Source organism: Chelmon rostratus, chromosome 5 (genome assembly GCF_017976325.1).
Source record: "Chelmon rostratus isolate fCheRos1 chromosome 5, fCheRos1.pri, whole genome shotgun sequence".
Classification (NCBI taxonomy): domain Eukaryota; kingdom Metazoa; phylum Chordata; class Actinopteri; order Chaetodontiformes; family Chaetodontidae; genus Chelmon; species Chelmon rostratus.
The window spans coordinates 5779237-5793241 of record NC_055662.1 but is presented as its reverse complement, the minus strand read 5'-3'; the positions used below and the strand labels follow the sequence as shown (position 1 = coordinate 5793241).

The window sequence follows — 14005 nt, the reverse complement described above, 5'->3', positions numbered from 1 at the left end:
GAGATTTAAATACATACAATATGTATTAAATTTAAATGAAACTGAAATGTCCTCTATCAGCTCATTTTTACTGAAATGAGTCTAGTCCACCACACTGCTCATCTTTTGTTAATGCCTAACCTAATCTGTAATTACAGTTAACAGCACAACTTCATTTCATATTCTGTGAAATTACAAATGTATTTCTTGAAGGGAAATGTATTTTTCCATCTGAGCTTGGCTGAACTGCATTACATTGAAAAATTTGAAAACTAAGTAAGTAATATTAGATGAATTTCAAATACTTTACCAATGCAATTGAGATAATTACTGCACCCTAACATTGTTACAAAAAAAATGCTTTTTTTTGCTCCAATAGGCTAATTGTAAATATTGATACTAATGCAGTTATTGTGCTTTACGTTAATGTAAGTATTCTGACCATTCTTAATTAGGACCATGAATTAATCTCTGGAAACAATACAAAAGTCCAGTGATTTATCATGTATGGGGGAGAATTTCTGTCTTGACAGTGGTCTCTGAAGTCTGATGCATAATATCAAGATGATGTGTTGCTATTTGTCTTGTAATTTTACGCTCCCGTACGATGTCCGCTTTAAAAAGACCACTTCTCCATCCAGTACAGCAGGGGGCAGCAGCAGAGCAGCTAACAGCAGCCTCCTCGAAGCAGCTGGCTAGCTGGACAAGGTGCGGCAGAGAAAAACAGAGACGGGACACCATCGCTAGCGAGCAGCTAGTGCGGCTGACGTTTATTTTTTTGTTGTCCCTGTTTCGTAGCAAAAGCCAACATTGGATGTAGAATTTTGTTTAAACTGCGATGTCTGCGTAGTTTATTAGGTTATCAAAAGTGTCAACGAGCAGCTGAACCGAAGCAGGGTCACACCAACATCTTTACCCTCATCTGGAAAATCACCAAAGCTAACGCTAGGTAGCTAATGCCAGGATAGCTAGCGGGCTAGCTTTCACTAGTGTGTTAACGCTAAGACCTAGATTTGACTGAATCGATTTCATTAACGCCAACGTTGCAATGGCTGATGTTGACAAGCTCAACATAGACAGTATCATCCACCGTCTTTTAGAAGGTAAGGGAATGCTGCTTACCTAAGGAAACACTTATTGTTTAAATGTTTTGACAGACGCTAACAGTAACGCTGCGTAGCCGGCTAGCTTTCGCGTAACGTTATGTTTATCAACATCTTGTAAAATAACCACTGATATTGACGCACATTAGCCAATGTTGCTTTTTCTTTTAGGGTTATCGCCAGTTTTCACCGAATTTGTGTCTGGGTTGTGAATATTAGTTACCTGAAGGGCACGGAACGACATGTACTTGGTCCAATACACACCGTGTTTCTCACACTAACACTGCGCATTCCGGCGCGATATACATGTCCACCTCTTGTCCCCCGCAGCCACAGCATAGAGATACGGTACTAGGCATCGCCAGCTGACTTCGAGCAGTGTTCAACTATTGTCCTTGCTGACTTTTTTGTCTGTTTTCTGTTTGCAGTCAGAGGGGCAAAGCCTGGCAAGAATGTGCAGCTGCAGGAGAATGAGATTCGTGGATTATGCCTCAAGTCCAGGGAGATATTTCTCAGTCAGCCCATTCTTCTGGAGCTGGAGGCCCCACTCAAGATTTGTGGTTAGTAAGATTTGTATGCATATGTGAGTCTATCAGAAATACAATATATATATATATATAACTTATGAGAAGCCTCTCTGGAAGCGTATCTGAAAAATTTCAACTGTCACAACAACAAATTTAGGCTCAAAACACAAGTATATGTAATTCAGTTTGGTGCTTTAGGTACACTGATTTACTTTTTCTTGCAGGTGACATTCACGGGCAATACTATGACCTACTGAGGCTGTTTGAGTATGGGGGCTTTCCTCCAGAAAGCAACTACCTGTTTCTGGGTGACTATGTGGACAGGGGGAAGCAGTCTCTGGAAACCATTTGTCTCCTGCTGGCCTACAAAATCAAATATCCAGAGAACTTCTTCCTGCTGAGGGGAAACCACGAGTGTGCTTCGATCAACAGAATATATGGTTTCTATGACGAGTGTGAGTACTGTACCACCGTGGCTAGTGAAATTATTTCCAACTTCATTTCTGGTTTTAATTTTTATTACTATGAAATAGTGCTGAACTGAGGTTTTTTTCTGAACTTTTCAGGTAAAAGAAGGTACAACATCAAACTCTGGAAAACCTTCACAGATTGTTTTAACTGCCTCCCTATTGCCGCCATTGTCGATGAGAAGATCTTTTGCTGCCATGGAGGTGGGTTTTTGTTTTTGAATGTAAAGTAAAATGGATGGTGTGCTTTACACTTTTCCCTTAATTTCACGCATCACTATGGTGGCTGTAGTTTTATGTAGAATGTCCAAAGTAGTCTTCCTTTGTCATCAGCTACTCTTATTCGGCCTTGAGTAATGCTGTCTTTGCAATTTGTCAACTGACGTCAGTCTCACCCATGGGTGACTGGTATTGACCTCAGTATCAGTGTTTATTTGTTCTTTTTCTGCTGTTCCATTTAGGACTGTCACCTGACCTTCAGTCCATGGAGCAGATCAGACGCATCATGCGTCCCACTGACGTGCCCGACCAGGGTCTGCTGTGCGATTTGCTTTGGTCTGATCCAGACAAGGATGTTTTGGGATGGGGGGAGAACGACAGGGGTGTATCGTTTACCTTTGGCTCAGAGGTGGTGGCCAAGTTCCTGCACAAACATGACTTGGATCTGATCTGTCGTGCCCATCAGGTAATCACAATAACCTCTGTCATTGTAAACAGAAATGTGGCCATGTGATGAGCTTGTATGTTGGCAGGTCACTGGACATGCAGATGCACTGGCTACAAGGAGTGCTGGATATCACATACTGTGCACTGAAAAGTGTTTTCCAGCCTTTCTGGCTTGTGACCCCTCAAAATACAGCAATGTCTACTTGTTACCCCTGATCATTGGTTGTAAATGGCTACTGGTTTGTGACCAGTTCAACTTAAGAATTTCTTTCTTGTTTTATTTGAGAAGAAAACAAAAATTGAGAATTGCAGAGGTAAAATTATCCTGTGAGTCACAGGAAAAACAGAATTACCAGAGGAAAGTCTGGAAACAATTCACTTGATTTTTTGTGGCAGTAATATGTTTTCTGCTTTCCAATTGTGTTAATTATCTTGTGACCCCTGAGGTTGGGAACCACTGTGCTAGACTATGTCTGACACTCTTAAAGTTCAACATCATACAGTAAATGCTTCCAAGGAGTGTTCGTCAAGGGGTGTGTAAACCAGCCTCCTCTAATATTATTATCTCACTTGCAGGTGGTTGAGGATGGCTATGAATTTTTCGCAAAGAGGCAGCTTGTCACCTTGTTCTCAGCACCTAACTATTGTGGGGAGTTTGACAATGCTGGTGCCATGATGAGTGTGGATGAGACCCTCATGTGCTCTTTTCAGGTAGGGTGTCTTCACTTGTGCATTAAATGCTGTAGGATAATATGAATTTCATTTTCATTAGAAATGCTGGGCAACTGTAAAATACTGCTCAGTTGAACAACAATAACTTGCATACAGTTTGGTTGTAGTTAGCACTTCAACTACTATTTGTTTCATTTCACATTAACAAAACATTTTAGATAATTACTGCTTGTAACATTATGTTATGGTAAATAATAAAAGCTGTTTTGCTCCAATGGGCTTATTATAAATAATAAAGTTCACTACAAGGTACACTAGTATCTTACAAGGCACTAACAATGTAGTAATACCTAGTCCTTAATGTGTAATTGCTTAATCTAAAAGAAAAAAATATTTTTTTGTGGAAATAAGGCCAGTTGTTCAGAAAAGAACTGATATGCAGGCGCAGAATTAGGAGACAAAATGCAAGTAAATCTGTGACTGCAGGCAATATTCATAAAAAAAAAAAAACACCCTTTGGCTCTTCAGTTCCATTCACTGCTATTGGTACTTTGGCTCCAGTTATTTTCATGATCAGTTTGATCTTTTATCTATTTCATCTATTATGTATGGATTTTCATGAGTCGAGAAAGTAGAAAAAATGAAAAACTGCCATCACAAATGTCCCAAAATGTTCTTAGAATCTGAAATTGTGCTGGGTCAGCATTTGTTGAGGAAGGCTGTAGTGTGACATCTCATTCAGCATTACCAACTCTCAATATTCCTTTTGTAGATTTTGAAACCAGCTGAGAAGAAGAAGCCCAACGGCAGCCGTCCCGTGACTCCACCTCGCAACATGGTCACCAAGCAAGCCAAGAAATGAGTCGTGGGGGGGACAACTGTCCAAAGTCTCACTCCTCTATTCTGCTTTCGTCTTCTGCATTTGAAGGATTGGTTTTCCTTCATGCTGCCAATACTGAAAAGATATTCACTCCGACACGATGAAAGCAAAATATTTTGTTGTTTTGTCCACAGGGGTAAATTGATATGTCACCATGAAAACCTCAGGTGTTTTGCACTCATTTTGCAGCTAGTCTTTGCCACATATGACTGTTCAATCAGGAAAAATGTAACAATACGGCTACTTATGCACAGGAATGCCTTGTTTGAAGCTGTGCACAATTTTTCCAGTTTCTTTAATGTCTTATTCATTTGTCATCTTTTTCTCACTGTCGATAATGGGTATTAATGGCTATAAAACCAATGGGGAAATGTCACAAACACCTGTTTACTTCTGTAAAACTTTATTTACAATTTATTTACTGTCAGTGTCATAGGATATTGACTTTACACTGCATCATCACATTTTTAAACAAGTCTTGTGCTAAATGAAATGAATAAAGCACTCTTGTTATGTCTAAATCTTTCTAATAAACTTTGAGTGTATTTTAGGGGGAAATTGGTATCTGAATGTCATTTGTTCCTAAAAAAAAAAAAATAATCTGTTTTAAGCAATCACAATGCAAACTGACGTGCAAAATTTTAAATGGTTATGCTTGTTGTTGGCCCAGAGTAACGTACACAAAGAGATTCCCATCAGTCAACACCCACAAGAGGGAGACAGAATATAGTGCAAAGTCCAGGACAAGGAAACGGAGGAAAGAGGTGCGAAATATTGTATCTAAAAATTGCTTCCACAACAAATTTCATCTTCATGTTTACGTTTTCTTTTTGCTTTTTTTTTTTTAGAAATTGGCTGTTTCCACTGATTATTTTCCCTTACATCGGTATTTGTGTATTCTCAAGTGTTATGTGTTAATTCTTACGTTTCAAATAGCCATTTTTAGTGCCCATGAAAACATTTACGTACCCATACAACTTCTCTACGTATATTTTTTATAACTTCTAGATAAGGCTGACTGAAAGTGATATTTCCTTATTAGGAGACGTAGGTTGCGTAATGATGGCTGACGTCAGAGCAGTCACAAGACCTTGCTAGCAGAGCAGAGTCCGCGAGGCCACGGGGCAGTGCGCTCACATCTTGTGTTATGTAGCGTCTGAAAGGCAGAGTTGACACCATGGCCGCGGAGAAGCAGCACTTACGAGCCTTTTGGGGCGGAAGAGGCGACAGTTTTCTGTGAATTTCGTTTAGTTTTCACGGCACAGGAATAAAGCTCCCCGAGGCTGTGACTACATATCAGGGGTAGGCGTTGTGTATGCGTGCGTGGCGGCTGTTGTTGTCGGCAGCAGTGTCTGGCTCGCTCAGCCGCACACCTCCAGCCTCGTTAGCAAGTTAGCAAGTCAGCACTGTGTGTTCGCATCGACGCTAAGCTAGCAGGGCTGCTAGCTTGGCCGGTTTGTTTAGTGGGAGCTGGTGTGTAGGTGATGTTGTCCGTGCTGTCGTACGGTAGACTGGTTGCCAGAGCTGTCATCGGCGGACTTTCTCAGACAGACAGCCGCGACTACAGCCTGGTGACAGCGAGCTGCGGCTTCGGCAAGGATTTCCGCAAAGGTATCCTGAAGAAGGGGATGTGCTATGGGGACGACGCGTGCTTCATCGCCCGACATAGATCCGCTGATGTTTTGGGTGAGTGTCTGCTTTGTTTGCTGTAGAAACATTAACCAAGCCACGCGTCTCCCTGTATAACACTGGCTATGGCGCCAATGGGAAGTCACAGGTTACCCACTTTATCTGAAGCTTGAGATGCTATGTATTTTCTTTGTGGGAAACAGGTGTTATACAAATCTCTGTACTAAATTCAGATTTGTGCTCCAAAATAGTTTTTCTCCGTTTTGATGTGTTAAAACTGAAATAAAACAACATCTTCCTCCAAACCCGCACCCATCACAAATTCACCTAAAGAGACAGAGAAAAAAATGCACACATTTAAAATACTAAATACAACACACAGAGAGAATTAAATAAAACTTCAAGGAATGGATGCATTGACAATCAGCTGGGGTCCAGAGAGTTAAGACTATTTACATATGAAATAATAGGCTGCCATGCCAACACCTGTCCCAATGTCAGAATGCATGGAACCGTTTGTCTGGGATGTGGTGTCCACTGTAACAGAATATACATATGGTATAATCTGCTGGTGACTAGCCACATCTATCACAGGTATCACTTGTACCTGGAAACAACCCAGTAAGCCTAGGTTTTGTAAAATGAGCCTAATGCTGGAATATAAGATGAACTAAACTTCAATGGGCACATAAAGATGTAGATTTGAGCCCGAGCGGTGCCTCTTCCCACCGTTCGTCTGTCGCATCTACTTTACCCTCAACCCCCCCACTTGTCTCATTGTTATACAGTTCAGAAGGCTCATGGAAGTGCACACTCAGTGATAAGTGAGTGCTGCCAGATGGGCTTATCCACCGCTAACATCATATCATTGCACTTCAGTATTTGTTTTTTGTTCAGTATTGATTGCAACAACCTGCTGCATCTTCTGCTTTACTAGGTAGGCTTGAACCTGACCTTCCCCTGGGTTCATATTGTGTGAAGGATTCATTCCACACACCATCAATGTCTTAAGTAAACAAAAACAATGCAGGCTGTAAAATCTGTTCTTATGAGGGGTGATAAAAAGACTATTCTGCAAAGAAACCTTGAATCCTATATAAATATGTAATTAACACCTCTGCAGGACTGTGCACCTCTAGTGAATATCTGTGTGCCGATGCACACTGAGTCAATCAAGACACACAAGGAAACATAGAAATTAAGACATCATTTCACCAAGTCATGTTATATTTGGAAGGTTTGATTAGTTGCAAAGTTGTGTGTCTGCTCTGCGCAGGCATGTTTCTCTGTTCTGGCAGTGGCTGAAGAGACGCAGAGGGACATCCTTGTATGGTCAGTCCTGGGAGTAACAAGACTAAAGTTTCCTTTCTAGGGAAATCTTAGACCTTGACCAAATGCTCCTACGGGAACAAGGGCTCTTGTTCCACAAAGCATACCATGTTTCTATAGAAAGATAAAAGGCCTAATAAAGGTATGCAATGAGGAGATTTTTATGCATTTGGGGAATCAAATATTTTTTGTTTTGAAGCCAAGAGCCAAAATATATTATCAGTTAGCCTAAATTGCACTGAACGACAGTGGTTATAAAATAGCATCTAGCTTTGTTTAATTATTGGAAAGAACTCTTAACTTCATTAGATGAAGGGATAGATGTGCTTATCAGGAATAGCTGAAACAGTGACAGGTCTAAGATGGATTTACAGATGGAGGCTGTTTTATGCATTCTGTGGCATTTCCTTGATTTATTGAACACTGTCTTTTTTCTGTACTGGATGTCCTTTTTGCATGTTGGTGAAAGTGGCCTTTGTTTTTCCTTATTGTGCAGCTGCATTGCACTGTTCTGGTTTCCTGCAAGATCCTCAGACTTGTTGAACAAGTCTGAGGAATGTCAAAAAACATTATTTTCTGAGCTTTATTTTGGGGTTTAAAAAGCAGCTTATGCACAATACAGAATACACATGTTTTAATTAGTGAAGGAAGAGGGTGTGGTTGAACTATAATTAAGGGGGGATTATTAATCATTACATGATTACCTCTGTTTTTAGGTGTAGCAGATGGAGTAGGTGGCTGGCGGGACTATGGAGTGGACCCATCGCAGTTTTCAGGTACACTGATGAAGACATGTGAGAGACTGGTGAAGGAAGGACGCTTTGTCCCCAGCAACCCGGTGGGGGTCCTCACAACCAGCTACTATGAGCTGCTGCAGAACAAAGTGCCACTCCTGGGTGAGTAAAGCCACTGGAAACACAGGATCTCATGGCCACCTCCACTTGTTCTAGAGACACGTTAAAGAAAACAGGATCCCATCAGTGCATTATAGAATATGTTTGTCGTTATGTGAATAAATATTCCTGTTCATAATCAATGAATTGGGAATGGAAAAGCAACATTATGTTCAGGTCGTGCTCACCATCAGTGATACCTTAACACAGATGTCTGGATGTCTGTTGCTGCTTTCTCACGGTTATCACCCCATTCGTTTCTCACAGTTGATTTGATGATCACAAGTAGTTAAGTGACTACAAGACTTTCAGGTTCTCTATCTTTTCTGAACCATTTGTATTAACCATGTTATTGTAGGTCTATAGGCTCTGGTACTTCTAGTTTTCCTACTCAGTGCCTCTCATCTTGTTTAAAAGCTCACTAAACAGATTAAGATCCGTGCCACGCTCTCTACATGAGAGTGTAGTAACCTGTGCTGTGTAGAGGCACACTGTGCTGCCAATGAAGTGGTATGTTTTCCATGTGGTTTGGATCTGAGCACACGATATAAGGTTAGGTTGTTTGTCTGTTCAGTTTAGTAGTGGCTGGATGGAGATGCTTGCATCATGAGTCAGAGAACAGCCAGATCCCATTAAGAAGTCCTGGGAATGTCCCAAGTCCCGACCTGCCCCATGCAGTTCACTTCCAGAGTCCCTTTCCTCCTTCGCGCCGCTTCCCGACAACAAAGCATGCACAAACGTGTAACATCAGCAGACAAATGTTTTAGGAACAGATCTTGTTCGGTGCGAGTGTCAGTACTTTTCCACCCTTTATCACATGTGCAGTGGGGGAAACAACACTGCATTGTGCTGCTCCTTAATGGCAGACAGAATGTTCTTGAGGCCGGCAGTATGTGTAATTGTGCTGCTGGAGAGAAAACAGAGAAGAAAGGGAGTGAGTCACAGTGTATGAGGGGTTCTGAAGGTTGATCCCAGAGAGCATATTTTGGTGTTCCAGATGAATCACCAGCAGGGTGTGGCTGCACGCTGTCCGCCTGCTCCACCAGCTCATGTTCCCTCCTCACCATCTCCCAGATGGTGGAACTCCAAAAATGTGTAAAACTGATACGTTGATTGTTGTACGTCAAGTTTGTGTATTCAGACTCACCGCATGAATCAGCCTCCCAAACACACCTCAGATAGGTGCCTCTGTATATGGTTTGTTTGACTGTGTAGCTGCAGAAAGTCAGGAGGAAAAGGCTGTTTTTAGAGTGTTTAAAGCTTTGTTTTCATCCAGGCATGAAACAATTAAATTTGTATATTGAGCACAAGTATCTTGTGTTTAAATTAACTAATAGAGAACCTAAATGACAGATTTCAAGATGTGCCTTCATTTGGCCTTTTTTTACAGGCTGTGACAGTCAGAAAAGCACCGGGTAATTAAATTAATGATGGCTGGATTCCATGTAGCTTCAGGGTCCTAGTGTTGTGTATGCTGGCTCACTGTTAACACTGTCATGGCTTACTGGGACACCTGGATAGAATGCAGCCATTGCTAATGTTATTAGTAACACCTGTGCTTTTCCTACGAGTCAAAATGTCTGCTGTGAAAAAGGACTATCACTGAAATGTTTTCACACTCATGGAGTTCTTTTTTTTTTATTTACTGATCCACCTTTGTGAAATGATTATTGTTGCACTATTGTTTCCAGCAAGACAATGTTTTGTTTACTCACCATGGCCTGTTCCTGAAATCGTATTTGCTGTTCCACGTTATGGCAACTTGTCTTGATCTTAGCCTGCAGCGAGTACATGAGAATATTGCTTAACACATTCTAATTTTAAAACAACACAAAATGTGCCTAAGGAATTCACTTCTCACAGTACTTTTTAGTTTAGTCATGAACGACCTGTGCTGTAGTTGTTGCATTCACCTGATGATCCAGACCATCTTATTTTTAGGATAGTGCAAACCTTCGCACAGCATTTGCACTGAAATGGAAAAAGAAATGTATGTGCGTGTCTGTGTATGTCTGCAGGTAGCAGCACGGCCTGCATTGTGGTTTTGGACCGGCAGAGTCACCGGCTGCACACAGCCAACCTGGGAGACTCAGGCTTTCTGGTGGTCCGGGGAGGGGAGGTGGTCCACCGCTCAGACGAGCAGCAGCACTACTTCAACACGCCCTTCCAGCTGTCCATCGCTCCCCCAGGGGCCGAAGGGGCTGTCCTCAGTGACAGGTGAGACGACCAACTGGCTCATGCACCTGCTGCAGGGGTATTTGTACTGTGCAGTCGATGGAACGGAGAGGAGATCATACATGTGTCCTGTACAGCAGATGGGATAAAGCCGTGCACATCTTGATGACAATACAGGTCAATTGCAGACATAGCAGACTGCACTGCAGAACATTTTGTCGTGCTTGTGTCCCTCGCACGCAGCGGTGTTTTGTGAATGCGGCGACTGTACTGTGCTGAGCTGCTGCAGTGTAACAGTGTGTCAGGGGCCACGTGCTGCCCTGTCTCGTTGCCGCGGTGTGCCAAGCAGCAGCACAGTAGACGGCAGCTGAGTGCAGGGCAGGCGTTGGATATTTGCCAAGCTTTCCCTCTTACCCGGGTCAAAGTCTGTGTGGGCTGATGGGCAAACGGAAGAGTCCGCAGCCAATCCTGCACCAGCAGGCTCAGCCACCTTTTCACTCGTTCAGTCTTCAACCGGGCAGATTATTGTGAGCCTCTTAAAAGCGTTTCGGAAAAACAGAGGGAAGATGAACCACGGCTGAACCTGAACTGCATGTCACCAGTGATGCAGGATGAGAGTGATTCATTTTTCATTTCTTATAAATGACCTGAATTCAGTCTCAAACAACCCATCATCCCTTTCAGTAGTTGTGGATTTAATGTGGTGCTTGAAATGACACTTTGTCTGTAATTTGTGCATTTTAGTCATTTAGTTGAAGGATTTTCAGAGTGATTTACACTGAGTGCAACAGCAGATTAAGTTTCCAATCCTAGATCACTAACATAGCAGCCAATAGAAAAGAGTGCAAGGGTCAAAACTGACGTACACGTACGACATTCCTATGACTGCAGAGGAAAAGAAAAAAGATTCTTTGAAACATTAAATGTGGTAAGGGAGGGATATGCTTTCAACATGCAGCTGAATATGTATTTTAATTTTATGTGGGCTACTTAGCCCTCTCTATTATGAATGTATTTGTTTGCCACAAGTAAAGTTAATTGTTTTCATTGCTTTCATTAGTTGTCCTCCAGCATGGTGATCAGACATGAGGGAAACATTGTGCTCTCATAACACGGCTTCATAGCCATAAGCCCATATATTTTGAGGATTAACTTCATAATTACAATTGAAGATAAGACAAAGAGCTATCACTGTATAATTATCTAAAGTGTTTTGTCCTCCGCGGCATTTGAGAAATGTCTTTGACTCATGGACGCATTAAACAGTGGATGATGAATCTGCCACAGCAGCTTATTCATTTCATTGACAGCTGTTTCCCCAGTGCATACAATGGAGAAGTTCACACTTCCATATCTGACCGTGGCTGCCCATAATACATTCTGCAATATCATTTCTCCATGGAAAAGTGGCACGTGGACTGCCGCTTCAGCAACGTTAAAATCACAGCACAGGCTGTTCCTGGGAGCTTTGGCTCAGTGTCGTGATGCAGTCCAGACAGTTTGTAATGAATAACGTTTATGACTGGCTAGGGGGTGTGCTGCAGGGTAAGGGCATCTTCTAAGAAGTGAACTTGACACTGGCAGACTAACTTGGTTCCTGCTTACATGTATTTGTAGCACCCATCGTCATAATGGTAGCACCTTTTTATTGGACCCGAGTGTCCTTTCCAAAACCCCCATGTGGTGATTCCTTGAATTTATCCTCATCCTGCACTGTGATTAAGTTTCTGTAGTCAGGTGAAATATCAGTAGCAACTGGGAGTCTAGCTTTCATAGCTTTGTCAGGACATTTTTACACTGGTGTTGTGCTGTAATCAGTGAGTGTTCCTCGAGTGGAGGAGAAGCTGGGTTAGAGGTTTGGATTAATCCATCAGCTCAGACAGGGCAGATTTCCTGTACGTGGGTGTAAAAGACAGAGAGAAAAAGCTTAAACAGGATGAATTAATGCGGTCACAACCTTGCTGATGCTAGTCTTAGTTTGCATTGTATAAAGTTTTCATCATGAGACTAAACAAGTTTTAACTCACTAAAATGTCCAGAATCATTGCATGTGCTCTGCCTGACTTCAGTGTGTGTGTCCCTGCAGCCCTGACGCAGCAGACAGTTCCTCCTTCGACGTCCAGCTGGGTGATATCATCCTCACTGCCACCGATGGGCTGTTCGACAACATGCCGGACTACATGATCCTGCAAGAGCTGAAGAAACTCAAGGTAAGTGACACTGAGGCCCAAACAGGTTTGCTGGTGGAAGTGTATTCGTAAATATGTTTGTAATACTAACTTCATGTCTTCTTGGTTTTTGCCCCTAAGAACACAAACTATGAGAGCATCCAGCAGACTGCCCGGAGCATCGCAGAGCAGGCCCACGTCCTGGCGTATGACCCCAACTACATGTCGCCTTTCGCACAGTTTGCCTGTGACAACGGACTGAATGTTAGAGGTAAGTGTCTCAGTTCTACTTGAACCAAACAGACAGTGAAGCTGATGATTCAGTGTTTTCAAGGTTGAGACATTTAAAAAAAAACAACATTTTTGCTCGACATTGTTGTAATGGGACACTGTTCCTGTCTGTCCAGGAGGAAAGCCAGATGACATCACAGTGCTGCTGTCAATAGTGGCAGAATACACCGACTAGTGTCTGTGTGCAGCTGTGACAGGGGGGCATCTGCCTGTGCAGGTGATGGACTGCTTTGACTCCTGCTGGCCAGGATGAAGGACTGATGTCAGATGCTTCCCCCGCATGCGTCGGCTCTACTCTGCCTCAGCCCCCCAGCTGACCATCAACCCCCCCCCTGAAAAACTCCTACATGCCCACTTGTCTGTAATGGTGTACATCAGAGAGGGGTGGAATAAAGAGGACTAGAGGCCTGAAACATCCTCTTGGCAAGGCTGCAGCGTTGGCATCTTTGCAGTGTTCCAGTGCTCACTGGATAATCCCATTGGCCGGGATAAGCAGTCATTGGGCACGTTGGAGACGAGGATCCTGTCTGACAAGGATAAGTCGTCTTTCTCTGATGGGTGGTTTGGGCAGGGAGGAAGTTGAGATTCAGAGATCGAGGCAGATGTAGACAGACAGTAGGTGTTAGACTGTTAAAGCGGCCCCACGCTGGGCTGCTGGAAGGGAAAGCTGCAGTCCATCAGTAGTGTCAAGAAGGGAACTGCACAGGAAATGGCAGCATTAGGGCTCAATAAATGGGCTGCCTTGTGCAAGCGGATGTCCCTAATGAGACAGTGGTGGTCAGAAAACCTTCGTCAAAGGGCCTGGAAACCTTGTATGTGGGTGCAGGGAGCATATGTTTGATCGTAGGATGTGACCGGTGTGCTGTTATGGGGTGTTTTCTTAAATGTTTGAAAAAAAAAAAAAAGGGTGTACGTGGCACTTATACATCTGTGGTTAGTTTCTTGGCAGGGTGATCCAATAAGATTTAATGAAGAGTGGCAGCTGCCTTTTCCATACCAGTGCAATTCAAGTCTTGCACACATTTTGTTACTTCATGGCTGTCGGGGTGACCGTTTTAATAGCTCAAAAGCCTCTCCATAGTTTATATTGTGTCAAACTGATGCCCTCCCTTTAATCTCACAGCTGCTGCTGAAGTCTTGATTGTGATTACATGTAATATGTCTGTGTGTCTGCGTGTGCATGTGTGTGGGTGGGTGGGGGTGTGTGTGTGTGTGTGTGTGTGTGT

The 14005-nt window shown here is 42.8% G+C and overlaps 2 protein-coding genes across 2 annotated transcripts; both read left to right on the top strand.

Annotated features, from left to right (window-relative positions):
* The first annotated feature begins 696 nt into the window (after positions 1–696).
* Positions 697–4846, top strand: ppp1cc (protein phosphatase 1, catalytic subunit, gamma isozyme). Its single transcript, XM_041936288.1, has 7 exons — positions 697–1082; positions 1511–1642; positions 1834–2064; positions 2176–2280; positions 2538–2761; positions 3319–3453; positions 4187–4846. The coding sequence occupies exons 1-7, from the start codon at positions 1028–1030 to the stop codon at positions 4274–4276; spliced, it is 972 nt and encodes a 323-aa protein (XP_041792222.1). The 5' UTR covers positions 697–1027; the 3' UTR covers positions 4277–4846.
* Positions 4847–5409: 563 nt separating this feature from the next.
* On the top strand, positions 5410–13704 carry pptc7a (protein phosphatase targeting COQ7 a). The gene is made up of 6 exons (XM_041937828.1): positions 5410–5980; positions 7969–8148; positions 10164–10362; positions 12407–12530; positions 12630–12759; positions 12896–13704. The coding sequence occupies exons 1-6, from the start codon at positions 5779–5781 to the stop codon at positions 12952–12954; spliced, it is 894 nt and encodes a 297-aa protein (XP_041793762.1). The 5' UTR covers positions 5410–5778; the 3' UTR covers positions 12955–13704.
* The last annotated feature ends 301 nt before the right edge of the window (positions 13705–14005 follow it).